Source organism: Taurulus bubalis, assembly GCF_910589615.1.
Source record: "Taurulus bubalis genome assembly, chromosome: 1".
Classification (NCBI taxonomy): Eukaryota; Metazoa; Chordata; class Actinopteri; order Perciformes; family Cottidae; genus Taurulus; species Taurulus bubalis.
Window position 1 is genome coordinate 1,257,567 of NC_136589.1, and position 26,316 is coordinate 1,283,882.

Here is a 26,316-nt window from a genome sequence, read left to right on the forward strand (position 1 = left end):
GGCGCTATATAAATCCTAGCTGCTATTATTATTATTATTATTAGTAACAACAAGAGAGACCAGTAACAACAGACCAGTAACAACAAGAGAGACCAGTAACAACACACCAGTAACAACAGACCAGTAACAACAGACCAGTAACAACACACCAGTAACAACAGACCAGTAACAACAAGAGAGACCAGTAACAACAGACCAGTAACAACAAGAGAGACCAGTAACAACAGACCAGTAACAACAAGAGAGACCAGTAACAACAGACCAGTAACAACAAGAGAGACCAGTAACAACAGACCAGTAACAACAAGAGAGACCAGTAACAACAAGAGAGACCAGTAACAACAAGAGAGACCAGTAACAACAGACCAGTAACAACAGACCAGTAACAACAAGAGAGACCAGTAACAACAGACCAGTAACAACAAGAGAGACCAGTAACAACAGACCAGTAACAACAAGAGAGACCAGTAACAACAAGAGAGACCAGTAACAACAGACCAGTAACAACAAGAGAGACCAGTAACAACAGACCAGTAACAACAAGAGAGACCAGTAACAACAAGAGAGACCAGTAACAACAGACCAGTAACAACAAGAGAGACCAGTAACAACAGACCAGAAACAACAAGAGAGACCAGTAACAACAGACCAGTAACAACAAGAGAGACCAGTAACAACAAGAGAGACCAGTAACAACAGACCAGTAACAACAAGAGAGACCAGTAACAACAGACCAGTAACAACAAGAGAGACCAGTAACAACAGACCAGTAACAACAAGAGAGACTTAAAAAAACTCCTCAAAACTCACGTCTTCACCAAAGCCTATGTCCTCTAGCTACTGTTGCATTTGTTATGTTTATTTATGTCTTTGTTAAGCGTCCTTGGGTTTCATGAAAGGCGCTATATAAATCCTAGCTGCTATTATTATTATTATTATTAGTAACAACAAGAGAGACCAGTAACAACAGACCAGTAACAACAGACCAATAACAACAGACCAGTAACAACAAGAGAGACCAGTAACAACAGACCAATAACAACAGACCAGTAACAACAAGAGAGACCAGTAACAACAGACTAGTAAGAACAATAGAGACCAGTAAGAACAAGAGAGACCAGTAAGAACAGACCAGTAACAACAGACCAGTAACAACAGACCAGTAAGAACAATAGAGACCAGTAACAACAAGAGAGACCAGTAACAACAGACCAGAAACAACAAGAGAGACCAGTAAGAACAAGAGAGACCAGTAACAACAGACCAGTAACAACAGACCAGTAACAACAAGAGAGACCAGTAACAACAGACCAGTAACAACAAGAGAGACCAGTAACAACAGACCAGTAACAACAGACCAGTAACAACAAGAGAGACTTCAAAAAACTCCTCAAAACTCACGTCTTCACCAAAGCCTATGTCCTCTAGCTACTGTTGCATTTGTTATGTTTATTTATGTCTTTGTTAAGCGTCCTTGGGTTTCATGAAAGGCGCTATATAAATCCTAGCTGCTATTATTATTATTATTATTAGTAACAACAAGAGAGACCAGTAACAACAGACCAGTAACAACAGACCAATAACAACAGACCAGTAACAACAAGAGAGACCAGTAACAACAGACCAATAACAACAGACCAGTAACAACAAGAGAGACCAGTAACAACAGACTAGTAAGAACAATAGAGACCAGTAAGAACAAGAGAGACCAGTAAGAACAGACCAGTAACAACAGACCAGTAACAACAGACCAGTAAGAACAATAGAGACCAGTAACAACAAGAGAGACCAGTAACAACAGACCAGAAACAACAAGAGAGACCAGTAAGAACAAGAGAGACCAGTAACAACAGACCAGTAACAACAGACCAGTAACAACAAGAGAGACCAGTAACAACAGACCAGTAACAACAAGAGAGACCAGTAACAACAGACCAGTAACAACAGACCAGTAACAACAAGAGAGACTTCAAAAAACTCCTCAAAACTCACGTCTTCACCAAAGCCTATGTCCTCTAGCTACTGTTGCATTTGTTATGTTTATTTATGTCTTTGTTAAGCGTCCTTGGGTTTCATGAAAGGCGCTATATAAATCCTAGCTGCTATTATTATTATTATTATTAGTAACAACAAGAGAGACCAGTAACAACAGACCAGTAACAACAAGAGAGACCAGTAACAACACACCAGTAACAACAGACCAGTAACAACAGACCAGTAACAACACACCAGTAACAACAGACAAGTAACAACAGACCAGTAACAACAGACCAGTAACAACACACCAGTAACAACAGACCAGTAACAACAGACCAGTAACAACACACCAGTAACAACACACCAGTAACAACAGACCAGTAACAACACACCAGTAACAACACACCAGTAACAACAGACCAGTAACAACAAGAGAGACCAGTAACAACACACCAGTAACAACAGACCAGTAACAACAGACCAGTAACAACACACCAGTAACAACAGACCAGTAACAACAGACCAGTAACAACAGACCAGTAACAACACACCAGTAACAACAGACCAGTAACAACAGACCAGTAACAACACACCAGTAACAACACACCAGTAACAACAGACCAGTAACAACAGACCAGTAACAACACACCAGTAACAACACACCAGTAACAACAGACCAGTAACAACACACCAGTAACAACAGACCAGTAACAACAGACCAGTAACAACAGACCAGTAACAACACACCAGTAACAACAGACCAGTAACAACAGACCAGTAACAACAGACCAGTAACAACACACCAGTAACAACACACCAGTAACAACAGACCAGTAACAACACACCAGTAACAACACACCAGTAACAACACACCAGTAACAACAAGAGAGACCAGTAACAACACACCAGTAACAACAGACCAGTAACAACAGACCAGTAACAACACACCAGTAACAACAGACCAGTAACAACAGACCAGTAACAACAGACCAGTAACAACACACCAGTAACAACAGACCAGTAACAACAGACCAGTAACAACAGACCAGTAACAACACACCAGTAACAACAGACCAGTAACAACAGACCAGTAACAACACACCAGTAACAACACACCAGTAACAACAGACCAGTAACAACAGACCAGTAACAACACACCAGTAACAACACACCAGTAACAACAGACCAGTAACAACACACCAGTAACAACAGACCAGTAACAACAGACCAGTAACAACAGACCAGTAACAACACACCAGTAACAACAGACCAGTAACAACAGACCAGCAACAACAGACCAGTAACAACACACCAGTAACAACACACCAGTAACAACAGACCAGTAACAACACACCAGTAACAACACACCAGTAACAACACACCAGTAACAACAAGAGAGACCAGTAACAACACACCAGTAACAACAGACCAGTAACAACAGACCAGTAACAACACACCAGTAACAACAGACCAGTAACAACAGACCAGTAACAACAGACCAGTAACAACACACCAGTAACAACAGACCAGTAACAACAGACCAGTAACAACAGACCAGTAACAACACACCAGTAACAACAGACCAGTAACAACAGACCAGTAACAACAGACCAGTAACAACACACCAGTAACAACACACCAGTAACAACAGACCAGTAACAACAAGAGAGACCAGTAACAACAGACCAGTAACAACAAGAGAGACCAGTAACAACAGACCAGTAACAACAAGAGAGACCAGTAACAACAAGAGAGACCAGTAACAACAAGAGAGACCAGTAACAACAGACCAGTAACAACAGACCAGTAACAACAAGAGAGACCAGTAACAACAGACCAGTAACAACAAGAGAGACCAGTAACAACAGACCAGTAACAACAAGAGAGACCAGTAACAACAAGAGAGACCAGTAACAACAGACCAGTAACAACAAGAGAGACCAGTAACAACAGACCAGTAACAACAAGAGAGACCAGTAACAACAAGAGAGACCAGTAACAACAGACCAGTAACAACAAGAGAGACCAGTAACAACAGACCAGTAACAACAAGAGAGACCAGTAACAACAGACCAGTAACAACAAGAGAGACCAGTAACAACAAGAGAGACCAGTAACAACAGACCAGTAACAACAAGAGAGACCAGTAACAACAGACCAGTAACAACAAGAGAGACCAGTAACAACAGACCAGTAACAACAAGAGAGACTTAAAAAAACTCCTCAAAACTCACGTCTTCACCAAAGCCTATGTCCTCTAGCTACTGTTGCATTTGTTATGTTTATTTATGTCTTTGTTAAGCGTCCTTGGGTTTCATGAAAGGCGCTATATAAATCCTAGCTGCTATTATTATTATTATTATTAGTAACAACAAGAGAGACCAGTAACAACAGACCAGTAACAACAAGAGAGACCAGTAACAACACACCAGTAACAACAGACCAGTAACAACAGACCAGTAACAACACACCAGTAACAACAGACCAGTAACAACAGACCAGTAACAACAGACCAGTAACAACACACCAGTAACAACAGACCAGTAACAACAGACCAGTAACAACAGACCAGTAACAACACACCAGTAACAACACACCAGTAACAACAGACCAGTAACAACACACCAGTAACAACACACCAGTAACAACAGACCAGTAACAACAAGAGAGACCAGTAACAACACACCAGTAACAACAGACCAGTAACAACAGACCAGTAACAACACACCAGTAACAACAGACCAGTAACAACAGACCAGTAACAACAGACCAGTAACAACACACCAGTAACAACAGACCAGTAACAACAGACCAGTAACAACAGACCAGTAACAACACACCAGTAACAACACACCAGTAACAACAGACCAGTAACAACACACCAGTAACAACACACCAGTAACAACAAGAGAGACCAGTAACAACACACCAGTAACAACAGACCAGTAACAACAGACCAGTAACAACACACCAGTAACAACACACCAGTAACAACAAGAGAGACCAGTAACAACACACCAGTAACAACACACCAGTAACAACAGACCAGTAACAACACACCAGTAACAACAGACCAGTAACAACAGACCAGTAACAACACACCAGTAACAACACACCAGTAACAACAGACCAGTAACAACACACCAGTAACAACAGACCAGTAACAACAGACCAGTAACAACACACCAGTAACAACACACCAGTAACAACAGACCAGTAACAACAGACCAGTAACAACAGACCAGTAACAACACACCAGTAACAACAGACCAGTAACAACAGACCAGTAACAACAGACCAGTAACAACACACCAGTAACAACAGACCAGTAACAACAGACCAGTAACAACAGACCAGTAACAACACACCAGTAACAACACACCAGTAACAACAGACCAGTAACAACACACCAGTAACAACACACCAGTAACAACAGACCAGTAACAACAAGAGAGACCAGTAACAACACACCAGTAACAACAGACCAGTAACAACAGACCAGTAACAACACACCAGTAACAACAGACCAGTAACAACAGACCAGTAACAACAGACCAGTAACAACACACCAGTAACAACAGACCAGTAACAACAGACCAGTAACAACAGACCAGTAACAACACACCAGTAACAACACACCAGTAACAACAGACCAGTAACAACACACCAGTAACAACACACCAGTAACAACAAGAGAGACCAGTAACAACACACCAGTAACAACAGACCAGTAACAACAGACCAGTAACAACACACCAGTAACAACACACCAGTAACAACAAGAGAGACCAGTAACAACACACCAGTAACAACACACCAGTAACAACAGACCAGTAACAACACACCAGTAACAACAGACCAGTAACAACAGACCAGTAACAACACACCAGTAACAACACACCAGTAACAACAGACCAGTAACAACACACCAGTAACAACAGACCAGTAACAACAGACCAGTAACAACACACCAGTAACAACACACCAGTAACAACAGACCAGTAACAACAGACCAGTAACAACAGACCAGTAACAACACACCAGTAACAACACACCAGTAACAACAGACCAGTAACAACACACCAGTAACAACACACCAGTAACAACAGACCAGTAACAACAAGAGAGACCAGTAACAACACACCAGTAACAACAGACCAGTAACAACAGACCAGTAACAACACACCAGTAACAACAGACCAGTAACAACAGACCAGTAACAACAGACCAGTAACAACACACCAGTAACAACAGACCAGTAACAACAGACCAGTAACAACAGACCAGTAACAACACACCAGTAACAACACACCAGTAACAACAGACCAGTAACAACACACCAGTAACAACACACCAGTAACAACAGACCAGTAACAACAAGAGAGACCAGTAACAACACACCAGTAACAACAGACCAGTAACAACAGACCAGTAACAACACACCAGTAACAACAGACCAGTAACAACAGACCAGTAACAACAGACCAGTAACAACACACCAGTAACAACAGACCAGTAACAACAGACCAGTAACAACAGACCAGTAACAACACACCAGTAACAACACACCAGTAACAACAGACCAGTAACAACACACCAGTAACAACAGACCAGTAACAACAGACCAGTAACAACACACCAGTAACAACACACCAGTAACAACAGACCAGTAACAACAGACCAGTAACAACAGACCAGTAACAACACACCAGTAACAACACACCAGTAACAACAGACCAGTAACAACACACCAGTAACAACACACCAGTAACAACAGACCAGTAACAACAAGAGAGACCAGTAACAACACACCAGTAACAACAGACCAGTAACAACAGACCAGTAACAACACACCAGTAACAACAGACCAGTAACAACAGACCAGTAACAACAGACCAGTAACAACACACCAGTAACAACAGACCAGTAACAACAGACCAGTAACAACAGACCAGTAACAACACACCAGTAACAACACACCAGTAACAACAGACCAGTAACAACACACCAGTAACAACACACCAGTAACAACAGACCAGTAACAACAAGAGAGACCAGTAACAACACACCAGTAACAACAGACCAGTAACAACAGACCAGTAACAACAGAGGTGCCCGCCTCTCTTGGGTGAAATCGATTTGGCCCAAGAGAGGCGGGTCTAAAAAGCAGTTTAGCCAATCACTGATTAAAGATATAAATGAGTGACATACAATTTATCCAATCAGCATCCTAGAATAGATTAATCTCTCGTTCTGCGCCATTTTAACAACACACACACACACACACACACACACACACACACACACACACACACGTGGTGGACTTACACAGATGCTGCCGGTGTCCATGCCCAGGGAGAGCCTCCTGGTCTCGGGGTTGAAGGCCATGCAGGAGCAGGACGCTGCGCGCACGCACGCACACACACACATTATTGTTCCACATGTGCAAATAAAACAACAATATATTTGTTTTCTCCTTTGAATATTAACTAAATATTCTCTTTCTGATTTAAAGTGACGACATAACCTTCAGTCAACAGAGAGCTGCAGGGATGAGTCCTGATGGTTCTCAAGTCCAAAGTCTGGGTTTTTGTTGTGTTTGTTTCAAGTCATGTGACCTGGTGGAGCTCCTCTATAACATGAGGTCATGTGACCTGGTGGAGCTCCTCTACAACATGAAGTCATGTGACCTGGTGGAGCTCCTCTATAACATGAGGTCATGTGACCTGGTGGAGCTCCTCTATAACATGAGGTCATGTGACCTGGTGGAGCTCCTCTATAACATGAGGTCATGTGACCTGGTGGAGCTCCTCTACAACATGAGGTCATGTGACCTGGTGGAGCTCCTCTACAACATGAAGTCATGTGACCTGGTGGAGCTCCTCTATAACATGAAGTCATGTGACCTGGTGGAGCTCCTCTATAACATGAGGTCATGTGACCTGGTGGAGCTCCTCTATAACATGAGGTCATGTGACCTGGTGGAGCACCTCTACAACATGAAGTCATGTGACCTGGTGGAGCTCCTCTATAACATGAAGTCATGTGACCTGGTGGAGCTCCTCTATAACATGAGGTCATGTGACCTGGTGGAGCTCCAACAACCCGTCACAGCTGCAGCGCTCTATACGCCGTAGATAATCTATCTTAGACTAGAATGGAGCTCAGACCTGTGGTGACCTGGACGTGAGCATGAACACTTACTGGGCAGCGTGTGGTAGACGCTGGGCCAGTACTGACCGCTGTCTCTCTTCAGCCACACCCGAACCGTCCTGTGGAGGAACCAGAAGGATGTTAGAGCATGATATCTGAAACTCTTTTCTCTGGGGTGACTCCTCTGGTTGTATAGAAGTCTATATAAATGACTCTACTTCTCTTGATGTATTCCCTCAGTAAACATTGTAAACATGAGTTTATGTCTCAATCTCTAGTTTCAAGTCTTCTTCAATACAGCATGATGTTCATTTAGTACATTATGGTCATTTAGAGTCAAACAGACCATAAAGCAGGGGACGCTTTAGGGCGGGGCTAAAGGTGATTGACAGGTCTCTCTGCAGGTGAGAAGCTGGACCCTAACGTCCAGTCAAGGTTGCGGTGAAGACAACAACATGTTTGATCGTCTCTCGTTAGAGGATCACGACTCTTCAGGTTAATTAATCTGCAGACGCTCCAAAAACTTGCAACAGACTCTCATCTGCATAAACTACTTTATTACCTTAAACAACAAGTCCAGACAAACAAAGAATATCCTGGAAAATATTTGATTTGGCTGTTTACTCACATGCAGCTGTATAGACATAAACACACACACGTTTTATACACATACATACATATATATAGCGTGTGTGTGTGTATATACACACATATATATATATGTGTGTATATACACACATATATATATATATATGTGTATATATACATGTGTATATATATACACACACACACATATATATACACACATCGGCCCCATATACAACATGTGGCCCCATATACAACATATATATATATATATATATATATATATATATATATATATATATATATATATATATATATATACATATACACATATATACATACATTTATATATACATATATACGGCGGTAGATTAATCAATGGAGGCCGGAGCGGAGACGTTGTTGTTGGGGAGAAACGGGCCAGGATCTGGGGCTCGGCTCTCGGTTCTCGGGTTCTCGGGTTCTCTCGGATTCTCTCGGGTTCTCTCGGCTCCTACCTGTCCTCCGACACGCTGACGACTCCGTCCTCTTTGGGGATGATCACCGCGGCGCTCACGACGTCCTGGAACGCCTCGATCTTGCTCAGCAGACCCGGCCTCCGGGCCTGCGGTCGCGGCTGCACTTCGGCCGCCATGAGTCGTGGTGGAGCTCGAACCTCCGGTCCACCCGCCGCTCCCGGGTCCACGGCGCGGCTACGGGCTGCTAGCTGCTGTCAGCAGTGTTGTGACTGTAGCAGTCAGCTGACATCAACGCCCCGCCCACAGGTGAAGCGTTTCCGGTCTATAAAATAAGACTTCCGGTCGACTGTTTTGCTGTTCTGTTTTCTAGATAAATGCGTCATCATGAATAATATGCATACATAACTATTATTCATGTTATAATGCATTTATTTATTTCCAAAAAAATAATTTGTATTGATCAGTAGAATTGCTGATCAATATTTTTCTTCTATTATTATTCTCGTATTTCCGGTCTACAAAATAAGACTTCCTGTCGAACGATTTGTTTTTGTTTTTTTCTAGATAAATGCGTCATCTCTTCATGATTAATATGCATACATGACTATTATTCATGTTATAATGTATTTATGTATAAAAATATAATTTGTATTGATCAGTAGAATTTGTATGCATGCTTATCGTGCATTTTTCTTCTATTATTATTCGCTTTACACTGTATTACAATATGTATTAAAAATATTATTTGCATTTTAAATAATTATTTTGTATACATATATTTAAAAATGCATATGTGTGAATTTGTTATTTGACTTCATTTAGATGTAATGTATTGTTTTCTTCTATTATGTTAGGTGTGCATTAATATAACATGTATGCTAAAAAATAAATATCATTAATTTGGTTATTATTACAATTTTTCTACATGTTTTCTACACTTTATATATAAATATTAATGTTCAAAAGATTCAGTCATGTGTAACTTTCAGGAAAGGTTGAATACAACTTCAATTTATGTTGAAAGACACCAAAAGGAAGTCTTATATGAGTAGAAAACACCACACTTCCGGTAGTAACTTTCAGAATAAAGCATTTTCTGACACTCCGTTTTGATCCAATAGAATTATGTCTTGAAACAAAAAATAGATGTTGAGTGTTCACATCAGCAGGCACGACTACATGATGTCTTAACATTATTATATTATTATTATTATTATTATTATCATAACTAACATTATATGAACATTGAAACTTAAGGACAATTATTTCCGGTCACATGTTGTCTGGATTTCAGAATAAAGGTCTGAAATATATAAAACCATTAATGCTGTATGAAAAAAAATAGATTTAGAATTCTTTAAGGACTTTAAAACATATTTGTGAATAATCACATCATAGAAAACAAGTGCAAAAAATAAATATACATATATATATATATATATATATATATATATATATATTTTTTTTTTTTCTTTTTTTTTTAATCAAGCAATTAAAACAAAGCAATGGAAGGGAAATTAAAAATAATTCAAAACTTCTCAGATAAACAGACTTATATTTATCTGTCAAAGGAGTTCAGAATGTGTAGTTCTTTAATTTAGATTAAACTAGAAACTAGAAAAACTGAGGTTTCGGCTACCAGAACTGATACACATACACCTAGTACTACGTACTACTACTACTACTACTTCTACTACTACTACTACTACTTCTACTACTACTACTACTACTACTACTACTACTACGTGTGTGTGTGTGTGTGTGTGTGCGTGTGTGTGTGTGTGTGTGTGTGTGTGCATGTCAGGTTGGTGTCATGTGGCCTTTAAAGCATGCACTATAAACCCAGAAGGACGTGGAGCCTGTTAACAAATAAATAGATAAAAGTGTGTGGTAAACAGTAGCTGAGGCAAGTTGTTTCACATTCTTTTATTGTGAAGCTTCGTCTTTAAAGACAACAAAAGATGATGCTTATGTTCCATCTACACTCACATTGTGCCAAAAGACGTACTAAATAAATAACACAATTATAAAAATAAATAAAGCAACAGCAAAAATAATAATAATCAAAACATTAATAATATAATGATTAAATAATCATTAAAACAACAGCAACAATAATAATACTGTTGATATAATAATTGTAATACTAAAAAATAAAACAATAAAAACTAGTAATAATCATCATTTATAATAATAAAAGATGTTCTTGCCTTCTGATCAAAATAAAAGCCAACCCTCCCTTTTGATGAGACACTTTAGTGACATAACTATATATATATATTATTCTATCTTTAGGGAGTTTTCGTCCACAGAAGCCTACGCCTGTACACAGGAGGAAGTGCATGTGGATGACGTAATCATTACCGGAAAGACAGCATTCTTAAAGAATATGTTCTCAAACGGTCAACACCCATATACACTCATATAAACGAATATAAACGCATGTACGGGATATTTTCCACGCATTCCTGCCGCTCAAGACAAGCACGCATGCGCATTAGAACCCCCATCGGCTCTGGGCCTTTAGACGGTATATGGTAATGAGCAGGCGCGCGGACAGCCAATGAGGAGGCGCGTCCCCCTTTCGCACACGTGACGGGTGACGGCGGAGGGGCGGGGCTTATCCACGGAGCTCTGGTTAAAAGCAAGCGGACGAGGACCCAGCAGCGCACACTCAGTGTAGGGCTAAGCGGCGGGGCACGTGTGCAGTTGGGGGTCTTTTTATTACTGTGAAACTTAGGAGGAACAGACAAATATTGTTAAAATAATTTGACAAAATCCCTCGTGAGTCCATAACCTGCCCCTAGGGTTTGACTTTCTCCCGGAGAGGGCTTTTCTGCACTCACCCTTCTCACACTTTTAAAAAAAAATATTTGAGGGAAAGAAAATAGAATGTGTGAGACACCAGTTAGCGAGCTAATGCTAAGCTAACTAGCTAGCCGAGAGAAGCGGCGGGAGAACAAAAGATTTTTTGGTGTTGTTTTTTTTGTAAAGGGGTGGTGGTGGTGAGGGGTGTGTGGGGACCGGTTGTACCGAGAACCGAGCCCATGCAGGACGTGTCGGTACCGGCACCATGCCCGTGTTACTCTTCCTGATAGACACGTCCGCCTCCATGAACCAGCGCACCCATCTGGGCACGAGCTACCTGGACATAGCGAAGGGCGCGGTAGAGACGTTCATGAAGGTAACCACAGGTAGCGCGACACCGGCCCCCTCCGCGGCTGCCCGGAACATCCGGGACCTGCCCGTCCGTAATAACGCTCCTCTGTCTCCACAGCTCCGGGGCAGGGACCCGGCCAGCCGAGGGGACCGGTACATGTTGGTCAATTATGAGGACGTTCCGTTCGGGATCAAGGTAGAGTTCTGTGTGTCGGATCACGTCCTCCTCCTCCTCCTCCTCGCTGATCACCTGCCAGGTGTTGTGGGGAGGAGGAGAGAGGAGAACCTTCTCCAGGAGGACATTTTCATAACAGCTTTCTTTTGAGTTTTTTTTTTTTTCAACATGGCCGACATTTTGTTTCAGTGTGAGCAGCAAGGAACTCTGGGTGTTATTTATACAGAGAGGAGGAGGAGGAGGAGGAGGAGGAGGAGGAAGGGTGGGTGGGGGGGAGAGGAAGAAGAGGATTCTACCAAAGTGACACATTAACTAACACACAGGTCCAACTTTACCTCCTAAAAATATATATATATATATATATATATATATATATATATATATACGCCATCAACAGAAATATATTTTATTTAAAAAATACATATTTCTTATTGTTCTTATTGTTACTGCAGTACTCTCCATTGTGATATGTGTTCAATTATTTATATATATATTATAAAAATTAATTAATTAAATTAATTTTTGACAGAACACCAATGTAATAACATTACAATGAAAGCCTCCAGCAATACTTAATAAATATGTTACAACTTTTATGCAACTAAAAATAAACATAAATTAGATTAAATCAATTGTATTACAAGGGCAAAAATATTACTTATTTCTCCAGAGTTGAAATATTTCGCCCGACGCTGAGTTGCGTCAGCCAATCAGAGTTGAGAAGCTCCGCCCCTCTTCGCCGCCGTTACTGAGTCAGACCGCTGGTCCTGAAGGAGCGCTTCATTCAGACACTACGGTAACATTATGAACCCAGACACGGGGCTTTGGGACGTCCTCAACCAGTATGCAGCAGAACTACTGGTGACTTACATGGTGGAAATATCAACTGTTTTCACGGAGATGCCATTATAAATGGTTGTTTTTCTTCCATGGTGGACAGAGGAAATGAAAACTGCTTTAGGAGAAAGCCATGCGTTTTTATATTTAATTAGGTAACAAGTCTGTTTACATGTTGGTTTATGGCTCCCCGCATATATTTTGGTACATTTTCTACTAAAACAAAAGAACTGTATTAAAACATAAAAACAGGCCAGCGCTGCATGTTAGACATTAATATCTCATGATGACGATGAGGTGCAGTTGGGATTATTGATCCTCATCGCAGTTTATGAACGTGCAACATCTGTGGAGATTATTAACTGTGTGTGTGTGTGTGTGTGTGTGTGTGTGTGTGTGTGTGTGTGCAGGCCGGGTGGAAGGAGAGCCACGCCACCTTCATGACGGAGCTCAGGAACCTGCAGGCTGCCGGCCTCACGTCCATCGGCACGTCTCTGAGGACGGCCTTCGACCTGCTGAACCTCAACCGACTGGTGACGGGCATCGACAACTACGGACAGGTGTGTAGCTCTGGAGGGAACTACGGACAGGTGTAGCTCTGGAGGGAACTACAGACAGGTGTAGCAGCTCTGGAGGGAACTACAGACAGGTGTAGCAGCTCTGGAGGGAACTACGGACAGGTGTAGCTCTGGAGGGAACTACGGACAGGTGTAGCTCTGGAGGGAACTACAGACAGGTGTAGCAGCTCTGGAGGGAACTACAGACAGGTGTAGCAGCTCTGGAGGGAACTACGGACAGGTGTAGCTCTGGAGGGAACTACAGACAGGTGTAGCAGCTCTGGAGGGAACTACGGACAGGTGTAGCTCTGGAGGGAACTACGGACAGGTGTAGCTCTGGAGGGAACTACAGACAGGTGTAGCAGCTCTGGAGGGAACTACAGACAGGTGTGTAGCTCTGGAGGGAACTACAGACAGGTGTGTAGCTCTGGAGGGAACTACAGACAGGTGTGTAGCTCTGGAGGGAACTACAGACAGGTGTGTAGCTCTGGAGGGAACTACGGACAGGTGTAGCTCTGGAGGGAACTACAGACAGGTGTGTAGCTCTGGAGGGAACTACAGACAGGTGTGTAGGTCTGGAGGGAACTACAGACAGGTGTGTAGGTCTGGAGGGAACTACAGACAGGTGTGACAGGGTGACAGGTGTAGCTCTGGAAGGGTGAACTACAGACAGGTGTAGCTCTGGAGGGGTGAACTACAGACAGGTGTAGCTCTGGAGGGGTGAACTACAGACAGGTGTAGCTCTGGAGGGGTGAACTACAGACAGGTGTAGCTCTGGATGGGTGAACTACAGACAGGTGTAGCTCTGGAGGGGTGAACTACAGACAGGTGTAGCTCTGGATGGGTGAACTACAGACAGGTGTAGCTCTGGAGGGGTGAACTACAGACAGGTGTGGGTCTGGAGGGGTGAACTACAGACAGGTGTGGGTCTGGAGGGGTGAACTACAGACAGGTGTGTGGGTCTGGAGGGGTGAACTACAGACAGGTGTGTAGGTCTGGAGGGGTGAACTACAGACAGGTGTGGGTCTGGAGGGGTGAACTACAGACAGGTGTGGGTCTGGAGGGGTGAACTACAGACAGGTGTAGCTCTGGATGGGTGAACTACAGACAGGTGTAGCTCTGGAGGGGTGAACTACAGACAGGTGTGGGTCTGGAGGGGTGAACTACAGACAGGTGTGTAGGTCTGGAGGGGTGAACTACAGACAGGTGTAGATCTGGAGGGGTGAACTACAGACAGGTGTAGCTCTGGAGGGGTGAACTACAGACAGGTGTTGGTCTGGAGGGAACTACAGACAGGTGTAGCTCTGGAGAGGTGAACTACAGACAGGTGTGGGTCTGGAGAGGTGAACTACAGACAGGTGTAGCTCTGGAGAGGTGAACTACAGACAGGTGTAGCTCTGGAGAGGTGAACTACAGACAGGTGTAGCTTTGGAGAGGTGAACTACAGACAGGTGTAGCTCTGGAGAGGTGAACTACAGACAGGTGTGGGTCTGGAGGGGTGAACTACAGACAGGTGTGTAGGTCTAGAGGGGTGAACTACAGACAGGTGTGTAGGTCTAGAGGGGTGAACTACAGACAGGTGTGTAGGTCTAGAGGGGTGAACTACAGACAGGTGTGGGTCTGGAGAGGTGAACTACAGACAGGTGTGGGTCTGGAGGGGTGAACTACAGACAGGTGTGGGTCTGGAGAGGTGAACTACAGACAGGTGTGGGTCTGGAGAGGTGAACTACAGACAGGTGTGGGTCTGGAGGGGTGAACTACAGACAGGTGTGGGTCTGGAGGGGTGAACTACAGACAGGTGTGTAGGTCTAGAGGGGTGAACTACAGACAGGTGTGTAGGTCTAGAGGGGTGAACTACAGACAGGTGTGGGTCTGGAGAGGTGAACTACAGACAGGTGTGGGTCTGGAGGGGTGAACTACAGACAGGTGTGTAGGTCTAGAGGGGTGAACTACAGACAGGTGTGTAGGTCTGGAGAGGTGAACTACAGACAGGTGTGGGTCTGGAGGGGTGAACTACAGACAGGTGTGGGTCTGGAGGGGTGAACTACAGACAGGTGTGGGTCTGGAGGGGTGAACTACAGACAGGTGTGGGTCTGGAGGGGTGAACTACAGACAGGTGTGGGTCTGGAGGGGTGAACTACAGACAGGTGTGTAGGTCTGGAGGGGTGAACTACAGACAGGTGTGGGTCTGGAGGGGTGAACTACAGACAGGTACAGACTGACGTCAGCCCCCATGAACCCCGGTCCACAAGCATCCACCCCACTGTGACCCCACACACTCAGTCATGTGACCACAAACACAACGCAGTACAGACACCGGGCGTCTGTGTTCAGGTGTCTGTAACACGTATTCAACATATGATGTTTAATGTATGTTCATGTTTAAATAACCAGACGTTGGAGGGGGTCTCCATGAATCCTAAAAGGTTGTAAAATCTTAAATTTAATTAAAAAAAATAGACCAAATAACACCAAAGTGTTCCAATCCCAGACGACCTTTATTATTATTATTATTATTATTATTATTATTATTATTATTATTATTATTTGTATATATATATATATATATATATATATATATATATATACATACATACTTATTATTATTATTATTATTATTGCTGGAGGTGGCAGGTGACTCTCGTCCTGTCTGGATCATTTTACATAATCTGGGTCGTTATATTCTAAAACCAAGAGGTGATGTCATCAAACGGCTCGTTTCTGTGGAACAATAAATCAAACCTTAAATATTATCAATATAATATGTTTGTTTGGATATCACATTGTGCTTAAAAACAACAATAATGTTCCAATAATAATTCCACAAACCTGTACGTTAAACAAGTGATTTAAATTAAATGTACAAATATGAATTTTAACATTTAAAGATATTAGAAAGGTCAAACCTTTTGCACAGCAGTAGGTGGACGAGGGAGATATATATATATATATATATATATATATATATAACCTGATGAAGTTACTCTTTAAGACAAAACTTCTTTCACGGATCTGTTTTGATATTCTTATTTTTCTGTCATTCTCGAGGAACACATTTATTTGACTACTTCTGTTTGTAGATTTCTCCCCATCAGATGAAGCTTCATTATCTGCTAACTCATTCATAAACTACCTTAAATAAACAAGTCGAGTATTAAATGTGTTATGCAGACACAAAGCTTTTATATCCTGTAAAATATTAGATTTGTCTGCTAAATATTTCCTCATGTATATTTGTAACACTTCCTGTAAAATCCTCAGACGTGTAAATAAAGTTTGGATAAACAGATTGATGTAAAGTCACATGACTTTGTGACTCTTCTTCTTCTCTCCTTAGGGAAAGAATCCCTTCTTCCTGGAACCCGCCATCATCATCGCCATCACCGACGGCAACAAGCTGACCAGCGGCGGCGGCGTCCAGGACGAGGTGAGTCGCTGTGAGAGTCGTACTCGGGACGAGGGATCAGTTCTGGTCAGAGCGATGCGTCTGCGCTCCAACACACCTGACTCGTTAAGGAAACCCGGTAAGTCCCGGTAACGCCTCCTTGTGGCTCCTCCCCCAGCTGCACCTGCCCCTGACCACGCCGCTGCCGGGCAGCGAGCTGACCAAGGAGCCGTTCCGCTGGGACCAGCGTCTGTTCGCTCTGGTGCTGCGCATCGCCGGCAACGCCTCGGTGGAGCCGGAGCCCCTGGGGGGCGTCCCGCCCGACGACTCGCCCATCACGCCCATGTGCGAGGTCACTGGAGGTAAGGCCCGTCCTGCAGGCTCCGCCTTCATCAGGTACCTGTGTTCACAGGCGTGTTGGCGAGGTCACATGTTCCAGCTGCTGACTCTAACGTTTTTACTTCTCGTCGTCAAAATGTAGAACACTAGAGTAATACATATACATGTATACTAACACTAGAGTAATACATATACATGTATACTAACACTAGAGTAATACATATACATGTATACTAACACTAGAGTAATACATATACATGTATACTAACACTAGAGTAATACATATACATGTATACTAACACTAGAGTAATACATATACATGTATACTAACACTAGAGTAATACATATACATGTATACTAACACTAGAGTAATACATATACATGTATACTAACACTAGAGTAATACATGTATACTAACACTAGAGTAATACATATGCATGTATACGAACACTAGAGTAATACATATACATGTACATTAACAATATTCTCCTCCTGTTGGTTCTCTGTTAGCGGTGCTGCTAACGTTACTAGCTCTCCTCCTGTTGGTCTAAACACTGATTGGTTGTTTACAAAGTCACATGATCAGAGACTTGAGAAACATCTATGTTCCCCTGGTCACATGTTCCCCTGGTCACATGTTCCACTGGTCACATGTTCCCCTGGTCACATGTTCCCCTGGTCACATGTTCCACTGGTCACATGTTCCCCTGGTCACATGTTCCCCTGGTCACATGTTCCCCTGGTCACATGTTCCACTGGTCACATGTTCCACTGGTCACATGTTCCCCTGGTCACATGTTCCCCTGGTCACATGTTCCCCTGGTCACATGTTCCACTGGTCACATGTTCCCCTGGTCACATGTTCCACTGGTCACATGTTCCCCTGGTCACATGTTCCCCTGGTCACATGTTCCCCTGGTCACATGTTCCACTGGTCACATGTTCCCCTGGTCACATGTTCCCCTGGATCCTGGAGCAGAACCCCCTGCTGTAGCTAATGTTCTGTGCGTGTTGCAGGCCGCTCCTACAGCGTGTTCTCTCAGCGGATGTTGAATCAGTGTCTGGAGTCTCTGGTGCAGAAGATCCAGAGCGGAGTGGTGATCAACTTTGAGAAGACCGGACCGGACCCTCCCCCTCTAGAAGGTGAGGGGCTCTGAAGCGGCTGGTGAACCCTCTGGGTCTCCATGTTGTCGTTCCATAGCTCACCTTCTTCTACTTCCTGTCTCCGCCGGTCCAGACGCTCCGGCCGAGGCGCCGAAGTCCGGTCTGCAGACTTGGCATTGTTGCCACAAGCTGATCTACGTGAGACCCAACCCGAAGACCGGCGTCCCCATCGGACACTGGCCGATCCCGGAGGCCTTCTGGCCGGACCAGAACTCCCCCACGCTGGTGAGGGCGCAGCCGCTTGGTCCGCGTGAACTGGGTCTGTGTGGAGAACCACCGTGTTAGTTAAGTTATATATTTACTAAGACGTGGACCCTCTCCCCTCAGCCGCCCCGCTCAGCCCACCCCCACGTCCGGTTCTCCTGTCTGGACTCGGAGCCGATGGTCATCGACAAGGTTCCCTTCGACAAATACGAGCTGGAGCCGTCGCCTCTCACGCAGTTCATCCTGGAGAGGAAGTCCCCGCACACCTGCTGGCAGGTACAAACACCTGTCAATCACCTGTAGCCCCGCCCTAAAGCGTCCCCTGCTTTATGGTCTGTTTGACTCTACATGACCACAATGTACTAAATGAACATCATGCTGTATTGAAGAAGACTTGAAACTAGAGATTGAGACATAAACTCATGTTGACAATGTTTACTGAGGGAATAAATCAAGAGAAGTAGAGTCATCTATATAGACTTCTATACAACCAGAGGAGTCGCCCCCTGGTGGTCAGGAGAGAGAATGCAGCTTTAACACATGAAGCATAGACTTCTATACAACCAGAGGAGTCGCCCCCTGGTGGCCAGGAGAGAGAATGCAGCTGTAAACCATGAAGCATAGACTTCTATACAACCAGAGGAGTCGCCCCCTGGTGGCCAGGAGAGAGAATGCAGCTTGATAGACTTCTCTCAGTACTAAATGTCTGCCCTGTCTCTGTCCAGGTGTTTGTGTGTAACAGTGCCAAGTACAGTGATCTGGGTCAGCCCTTCGGCTACTTGAAGGCCAGCACGGCTCTGAACTGCGTCAACCTGTTCGTGATGCCCTACAACTACCCGGTTCTGCTGCCGCTGCTGGGTAAGAGTCCTCAGGGACCGACCTAGAGCTGAAGTGATCAGCCATCAATAACGACGCGTTCCTCCTGAGTCTGTCGGGAACCTCCAGTTTCTAACTCCTTCTTGAAGTGCTGTTGTGTGTTTGATAACATTTTCAGTAAATCTTTTTCTTCTTCTCTCAGACGACTTGATCAAAGTGCACAAGTTCAAGCCGACCATCAAGTGGCGTCAGTCCTTTGAGAACTACCTGAAGACGATGCCTCCGTACTACATCGGGGTCAGACTTCACCTCCTTTCATTCCTTTCATCCGCCGCCAGAGCGCCGATCTTTACTGCTGTTGTTCTGCCCGCAGTCTCTGAGGAAAGCGCTGAGGATCATGGGAGCGCCCAACCTGCTGGCCGACAACATGGAGTACGGCCTGAGCTACAGCGTGGTGTCCTACCTGAAGAAGCTCAGCCAGCAGGTGATGCTATGATGAATGTTTACGTAGCCAAGAAACCATGATCAATCCTGCAAGGGGGCATTTATACATGCTGGTGAGCAATGCAATACAAAAACTAAAAGTCTGTTACAGAAAATACAATAAGAAAAATGCACTCTATATATATATATATATATATATATATATATATATATATAATATATATATATATATATATATATATATATATATATATATATATATATATATATATATATATATATATATATATATATATTAAATGAACTAACAAGCTAAGCATCTCTCGTATTAGGAAGTATTGTCATAATTATCAAATCAGAATATTCAGTCACTAAAACACGTCTATAAGTGTTTTCTGTCTCGTACTAAGTGAAGAGACATTTTAGAGTGAGCTCCGTTATTGTGATCATGAAGAGAAAGCTTGTGATCACAGGTTTCTATTTGACGTCCACACACACACACACACACACACACACACACACACACACACACACTACGTCAATTTAGTTTTTAAATAAGAAAGGTTCTCCGTCCGTAACATCGAGGCTGAAGGGTCACGTGATAGAGCGGCGACCAATCAGAGGACCGTCAGGACTCAGGAAGTGAACTCAAACGTGGTAAAAGATGAAAGTATTATAATGTATTAAGATACCAGATCATACATCTTTGTATTTCATTTAAATGACAATCTTCCAGATTATCACTATTATTTTTACAGATGACATTTTAAGAATATTTAGGAAGTGTCTCTGTTCCAGAAGAAGAAAGAAGAAGCGCTCGGTGCCATGAATGTCTTTGCCTCGCTCACATTAGAGACTCAACGTTTCCTCTCCCGCAGTCCAAAATGGAGTACGACCGGCTGATCGCTCTGATCGGCGCCAAGCAGCCGCCGGAGGCCGGCATCAAGGTGCGGTGGCGCGGCGGCGCCGTGTCGCTGGCCCAGCGGCGAGTCTTCATCCAGCGGCTGCTCAGCCTGTCGGCCGACGGCCCGGCTCCGCCCATGGAGCTCAACCCCAAAGAGTTCCAGGGCTTCCAGCTGGCGCTGCCCAACAAGGTGCGCTGTGCTCGTCCCGCCGGAGACGTAGCGGGCCGGGTCGGACGCGTGTCTACCCAGCATGCATTGCGACCGATCGGTATCGATCGCAATGCATGCTGGGTAGACGTGTGTCCGATTTCATCCCGACTCGCTCCGACGTCACGCACATTTCCACGTAAATGTATATTTAGAAACGGCGTGAATGAATCCAGACGAGGTCTGGAAACTACAAGTAGCCTACAGATCAACAGGAAGTCTGTTTCTGTGACTTCCTGTTGATTCTTTAAAGGCGGCGGAAAGCTGTCCGTTTCCTGCTAGTCTACTTTCTAGAATGGAGGACTAACCTCCTCTCCTCATCTCCTCCTCCTCTTCTCTCCTCTCCTCCTCTTCTCCTCTCCTCCTCCTCTTCTCTTCTCTCCTCCTCCCTAACCTCCTCCTCCTCCTCCCTCCTCTCCTCCTCCTCCTCCTCCTCCTCCTCCTCCTCCTCCTCCTCTTCTCTCCTCTCCTCCTCTCCTCTTCTCTCCTCCTCCTCCTCTCTCCTCTCCTCCTCCTCCTCCTCCTCTTCTCTCCTCTCCTCCTCTCCTCATCTCCTCCTCCTCTTCTCTCCTCTCCTCCTCTTCTCTCCTCCTCCCTAACCTCCTCTCTCCTCTCCTCCTCCTCTTCTCTCCTCTCCTCTCCTCCTCCTCTTCTCTCCTCTCCTCTCCTCCTCCCTAACCTCCTCTCCTTTCCTCCTCCCTAACCTCCTCTCCTCCTCCTCCTCTCTCCTCTCCTCCTCCTCTTCTCTCCTCTCCTCCTCCCTAACCTCCTCTACTCCTCTCCTCCTCCCTAACCTCCTCTCCTCCCTCCTCTCTAACCTCCTCTCCTCCTCTCTAACCTCCTCTCCTCCCTAACCTCCTCTCCTCCCTAACCTCCTCTCTAACCTCCTCTCCTCCTATCTAACCTCCTCTCCTCTCTAACCTCCTCTCCTCCCTAACCTCCTCTCCTCCCTAACCTCCTCTCCTCCCTCCTCTCCTCAGGCCCTGAAGCCTCAGAGCTTCAGGAATGCGTACGACATTCCTCGCAGTCAGCTGCTGGACCAGCTGAGCCGGATGAGGAGGAACCTGCTGAACACGGGCGTGTGTTCACTGCGAGGGCAGGACTCAGGTGAGTCACCTGCATCATCATCATCATCATCATCATCGTCATCGTCGTCACGGTTCATTTATAGAGCACTTTTAAAATGTTTGGGATTGACGAGAGACTAATGGCGCGTCAGAACCATGAACATAATAATATAAATACAACACTGAATATATTGATCAGTGTGAAACAGACATACTAGAATCATAGCATGAGAACATAACTTATAAGAGGCTGCAGTTGGACTAATGAATCAGAATAGATGGACTTTATCCATATTTTCCGCTCCAGTTGCTTTGATGTATAGACTATGTTCAGTCGCCCCCTGCTGGTGCGCAGCTGCTACCGCACCTTAGTTTAACCTCGTGCCCGTCTCCAGACCAGCTGCACAGCGTGCCGATCGGCCAGATGGGGAACTACCAGGACTTCCTGAAGGCCGCCCCGCAGCCGCTCCGGGACGCCGACCCCGAGCAGCCCAAGCGGCTGCACACGTTCGGCAACCCCTTCAAGCTCGACAAGAAGGTAACGCCTCCTCATCCGGCGCCGCTTCCACGCGGACCAGACCAGGTTATTTACCCAGAATCCCCGGTGTCTCTCAGGGCATGATGATCGACGAGGCGGACGAGTTCGTGACGGGTCCTCAGAACAAGGGCAAGAGGCCCGGGGACAGCAGCAGCATGCCGGGGGGCGGGCCCAAGAGGAGGCGCTGCATGAGCCCGCTGGTCCGCCTGGGGAGGAGCTACACGCCGCCGGTGACGCCCAGCAGCAGCCCACGAGCAGGTCTCACTCACTCACTCACTCACTCACTCACCAGGCCACATCTCCATACGTATGACATCACACTGGTGGCCAGTCTGTCGTCAGGCAGAATCATTTGATGTTCACAGTTTAACTCGGGTGCAGCAGATGGAGCTACTTATGTGTCAGGGGTACAAAGTTCAGTCATGGTTTCACATTTTAAAAAGTACACGGCCGAACTGCATGCTGGGTTGTCCTGTCACACGGGCTTTACCCAGCATGCAGTTCGCTGGTGTAATTTTTTGTCACGTAAGTAGCGCCCGCTGCGCTCTCAGCTGTATGCTGGGAAAATGAAATGATGCCCCCTGTTGAGGGAGACAATGCACCATGGGTATGAGTGTATGACAAATTCATACCTGCGTCCCCTTGGTCCTAAGTCCCTCCATGTTAGCTTCCTAGCACACGACCAACGTCTAGTTGTGAGCTTGTCGGTGAACAACTATGGGCTTTCTTTTCGGCGTGAATGAGTCAATGTGTTTCCTCAAGTAAATACTGTGGTGTACCGTAAAACCGCCTGAATCCTACTAAATTCCCTGATATGAATTTTTGGCCATACGGCCCAGCCCTACACACACACCCCCGTAGAGACGATGGAGCTGCTACAACGTTAGCTTAGCTTAGCTCAAACCAGACTCCATCACAGTAAATGAATATTATATATTAAACCTGTTTCTTCCATAGAAGAGCCTTAAGTCTTTCCCTCTGACCCTGCAGACGTGGACCTGCCGGACGAAGAACCAGACCTGACCCTGAACCACCTGAACCAGAACCACTACAGCTCAGACGGGGGCTCGGACTCGGAGGCGGAGCTTCCCTCGCTGCCCGCCGACCACCAGGAGAACCTGCAGAACCACAAGGACCCCGAGGACCTCCGGCACGACGGGGAGGATGATGAAGATGAGCAGCAGCGGGAGGAAGATGAGCAGCAGCGGGAGGAAGATGAGCAGCAGCAGGAGGAAGATGAGCAGGAGGAAGAGGAGGAGGAGGAGGAGGAAGAGGAGCGACCGGCGTCGGGCAGCGAGGACGAGGCGGCGCTGCTGCTGCTGGACGAGCTGCCGGCTCGATACCTGACGCCGGCGGCGCTGAAGAAACACATTCATGAAGAGACGACGAAGGTCAACAACGAGCTGAGGACGCTAATCACCAAGGAGATCAGGAAGCCCGGCAGATGTACGTGTGTGTGTGTGTGTGTGTGTGTGTGTGTGTGCGTGTGCGTGTGTGTGTGTGTGTGCGTGTGTGTGTGTGTGTGCGTGTGCGTACACACATCTAGATTAAATACTAGTGCAAAGACAAAGTGTACTTTTATGAACATAATGATGAATGCTAATATCATTAATATATGTTCCAACCATTAATGTTTTTTTAATAGATGATTTCTTACAAACTAAAGGCGAAGGCCGGCCAATCAGAACAGAGTGTGCGTGTGTGTGTGTGTGTGCGCGCGCAGATTAAGTGATCAATCAATAAATGTGCTTCCGTTCCAGACTACGAGAAGATCTTCCTCCTCCTGAAGCAGATCCAGGGCACTCTGGATACCCAACTCTTCTTCCTCCAGAACATCATCAAAGAGGCCGCCAGGTACGCGTCTCTCTGCAGGGTCACCTGAACCCTCTGGGCTCCGCCCCCGAATATTACGTTTACGGGATGTTTCTATTAATAGCTCGTAGTAGAAAAAAGATTGCGATGTTCCTAGATGTCTGCAGGCCCCGCCCCCTTCCCTGTGAGCTCCTACGTGACTCTCACAGGAGCTCACAGGCTGCAGAGTAAACACTCAGTATTCGACATTTATTTACATGTGTCTACCATTGTATTCATATATTCCACTGCTTTTGTGAACCTCAGACCTTTGGTAGACCAGTTTCCATCAGCAAGACAGTTCATCCACATGAGTAAAGTTAAGTTCTCTCAAGAGATGTGAAGAATTTCGAAAATCCATCTTGAATGTTTCAGCTTCAGGGCCATGTCATCTCTTCACACGGATTATCACCGACATGTAGCGTCTTAGTGTTCTGCCCTAAAGAACACTTGTTTTCACGGTTTGTTCTCCAGGTTTAAGAAGCGCGTTCTCATCGAGCAGCTGGAGAACGTCCTGGAAGAGATCCACAACCGGTCCGTGAGCCTGAACCACGTGGACCCGCTCTGAGACCCACGGGGACCGGGGCGCCGGTGGTTCGAGTCCTCGGGTCCGAGGACTCGCGTGCCCTCTTGGATTTAAAAAGATCAACGTGTGTCAAACGAGGTGCCGTCTGGTTTCTACACTCCACGAACCGAAGACAACGAGATCGGGTTGTGACTCCGTGACTAAATAAACGTTTTGTGATCTTTGGTTCAAACGAACAGCTCAGGAACTCACAGCTTCACGCTCAGCAATAACGCTCTGCTTTACCTTCATCCTCCAACAGAGTTCATGCACCCACGCCCCACGCTCAACATGGATCTCATGATGATGATGATGTATCTCATCGCGTCATGTGATGTCATGATGTTTAATGCGTCACATCGTCCCCGCCTATCATCACGTACCGACGTGCTGCCAAAACCTCTCCACCCCTCCGCCATGGATCTCAAACCAACGGCTCGTCACGTAGCCGTGAAAATGCACTTGTGTACATTTGAGAATGTTTATTTAATTTAATACAAAAAAAAAAAAAAAACTTTTCGTTGCAGATTTTCTTTTGTTTTTCTTGTTAAATCTTCTCAAATCTACACAAACGATCTGAACGAAGGGGAAGAGTGTTTAAGATTCAGCCTCTTCTGGGTCGGGGACCGAAACCTGCCATACTTTGTCTTTGTTTGTGACGAGGCGGCTACCAAAAGAGTATTTTGAATACGCTGTAAAGATGTAAATAACCTTAGAGTACTTATTTAAAGAGAATGTTCAGAGGAAAACGGCCTTTTTGTAAGTATTTCCATGAATAAAGTTTCTATTTTACACTGTGAAGGGCCGTGTAAATAAAGTGTTGTGTAAAGACGAGACTCTGTGTTTTTATTAACAGACACCGTAATATACAAGTATAATATACTATATAATACTAGTAAAGTCGGTAGTAGAAGAGTCAGTCGTACTCTG

At 45.0% G+C, this 26,316-nt stretch overlaps 2 protein-coding genes across 4 annotated transcripts in view; one reads left to right on the top strand and one right to left on the bottom strand.

Annotated features, from left to right (window-relative positions):
* Window positions 1-9,396, bottom strand: part of wdfy2 (WD repeat and FYVE domain containing 2) — an 18,284-nt gene extending 8,888 nt beyond the window's left edge. Inside the window, exons 1-3 of the mRNA XM_079232077.1 lie at window positions 9,213-9,396; window positions 8,182-8,249; window positions 7,306-7,379 (exon numbers count right to left, since the gene is read on the bottom strand). Coding sequence (XP_079088203.1) covers window positions 7,306-7,379; window positions 8,182-8,249; window positions 9,213-9,349 — 279 coding nt within the window. The 5' untranslated portion in view covers window positions 9,350-9,396. The remainder of the gene's footprint in view (window positions 1-7,305; window positions 7,380-8,181; window positions 8,250-9,212) is intronic.
* A 2,831-nt stretch (window positions 9,397-12,227) lies between these two features.
* ints6 (integrator complex subunit 6) lies at window positions 12,228-26,203 on the top strand. Of its 3 annotated transcripts, none has more exons than XM_079226849.1 (18): window positions 12,228-12,357; window positions 12,451-12,528; window positions 13,755-13,904; window positions 17,239-17,328; window positions 17,465-17,648; window positions 18,643-18,768; window positions 18,827-19,014; window positions 19,117-19,269; window positions 19,719-19,851; window positions 20,012-20,106; window positions 20,183-20,293; window positions 21,132-21,347; window positions 22,346-22,472; window positions 22,828-22,970; window positions 23,048-23,228; window positions 23,961-24,416; window positions 24,731-24,824; window positions 25,296-26,203. In XM_079226849.1, exons 1-18 carry the CDS (start codon window positions 12,247-12,249, stop codon window positions 25,387-25,389), a joined length of 2,730 nt encoding a protein of 909 aa, XP_079082975.1. In that variant the 5' UTR covers window positions 12,228-12,246; the 3' UTR covers window positions 25,390-26,203. The 3 variants fall into 3 exon arrangements, with proteins under 3 accessions (XP_079082975.1, XP_079082977.1, XP_079082976.1); XM_079226851.1 differs by having other exon boundaries at window positions 18,863-19,014; window positions 23,961-24,434; XM_079226850.1 differs by having other exon boundaries at window positions 18,863-19,014.
* The last annotated feature ends 113 nt before the right edge of the window (window positions 26,204-26,316 follow it).

Bases quoted from the DNA above. Each gene is read 5' to 3' on its own strand.
- ints6 (XM_079226849.1), top strand. From the start codon at position 12,247: ATGCCCGTGTTACTCTTCCTGATAGACACGTCCGCCTCCATGAACCAG. The intron at 18,769-18,826 runs GTGAGGGGCTCT...GTCGTTCCATAG, and splicing joins GGACCCTCCCCCTCTAGAAG to CTCACCTTCTTCTACTTCCT. The intron at 22,971-23,047 runs GTAACGCCTCCT...GGTGTCTCTCAG, and splicing joins CCTTCAAGCTCGACAAGAAG to GGCATGATGATCGACGAGGC.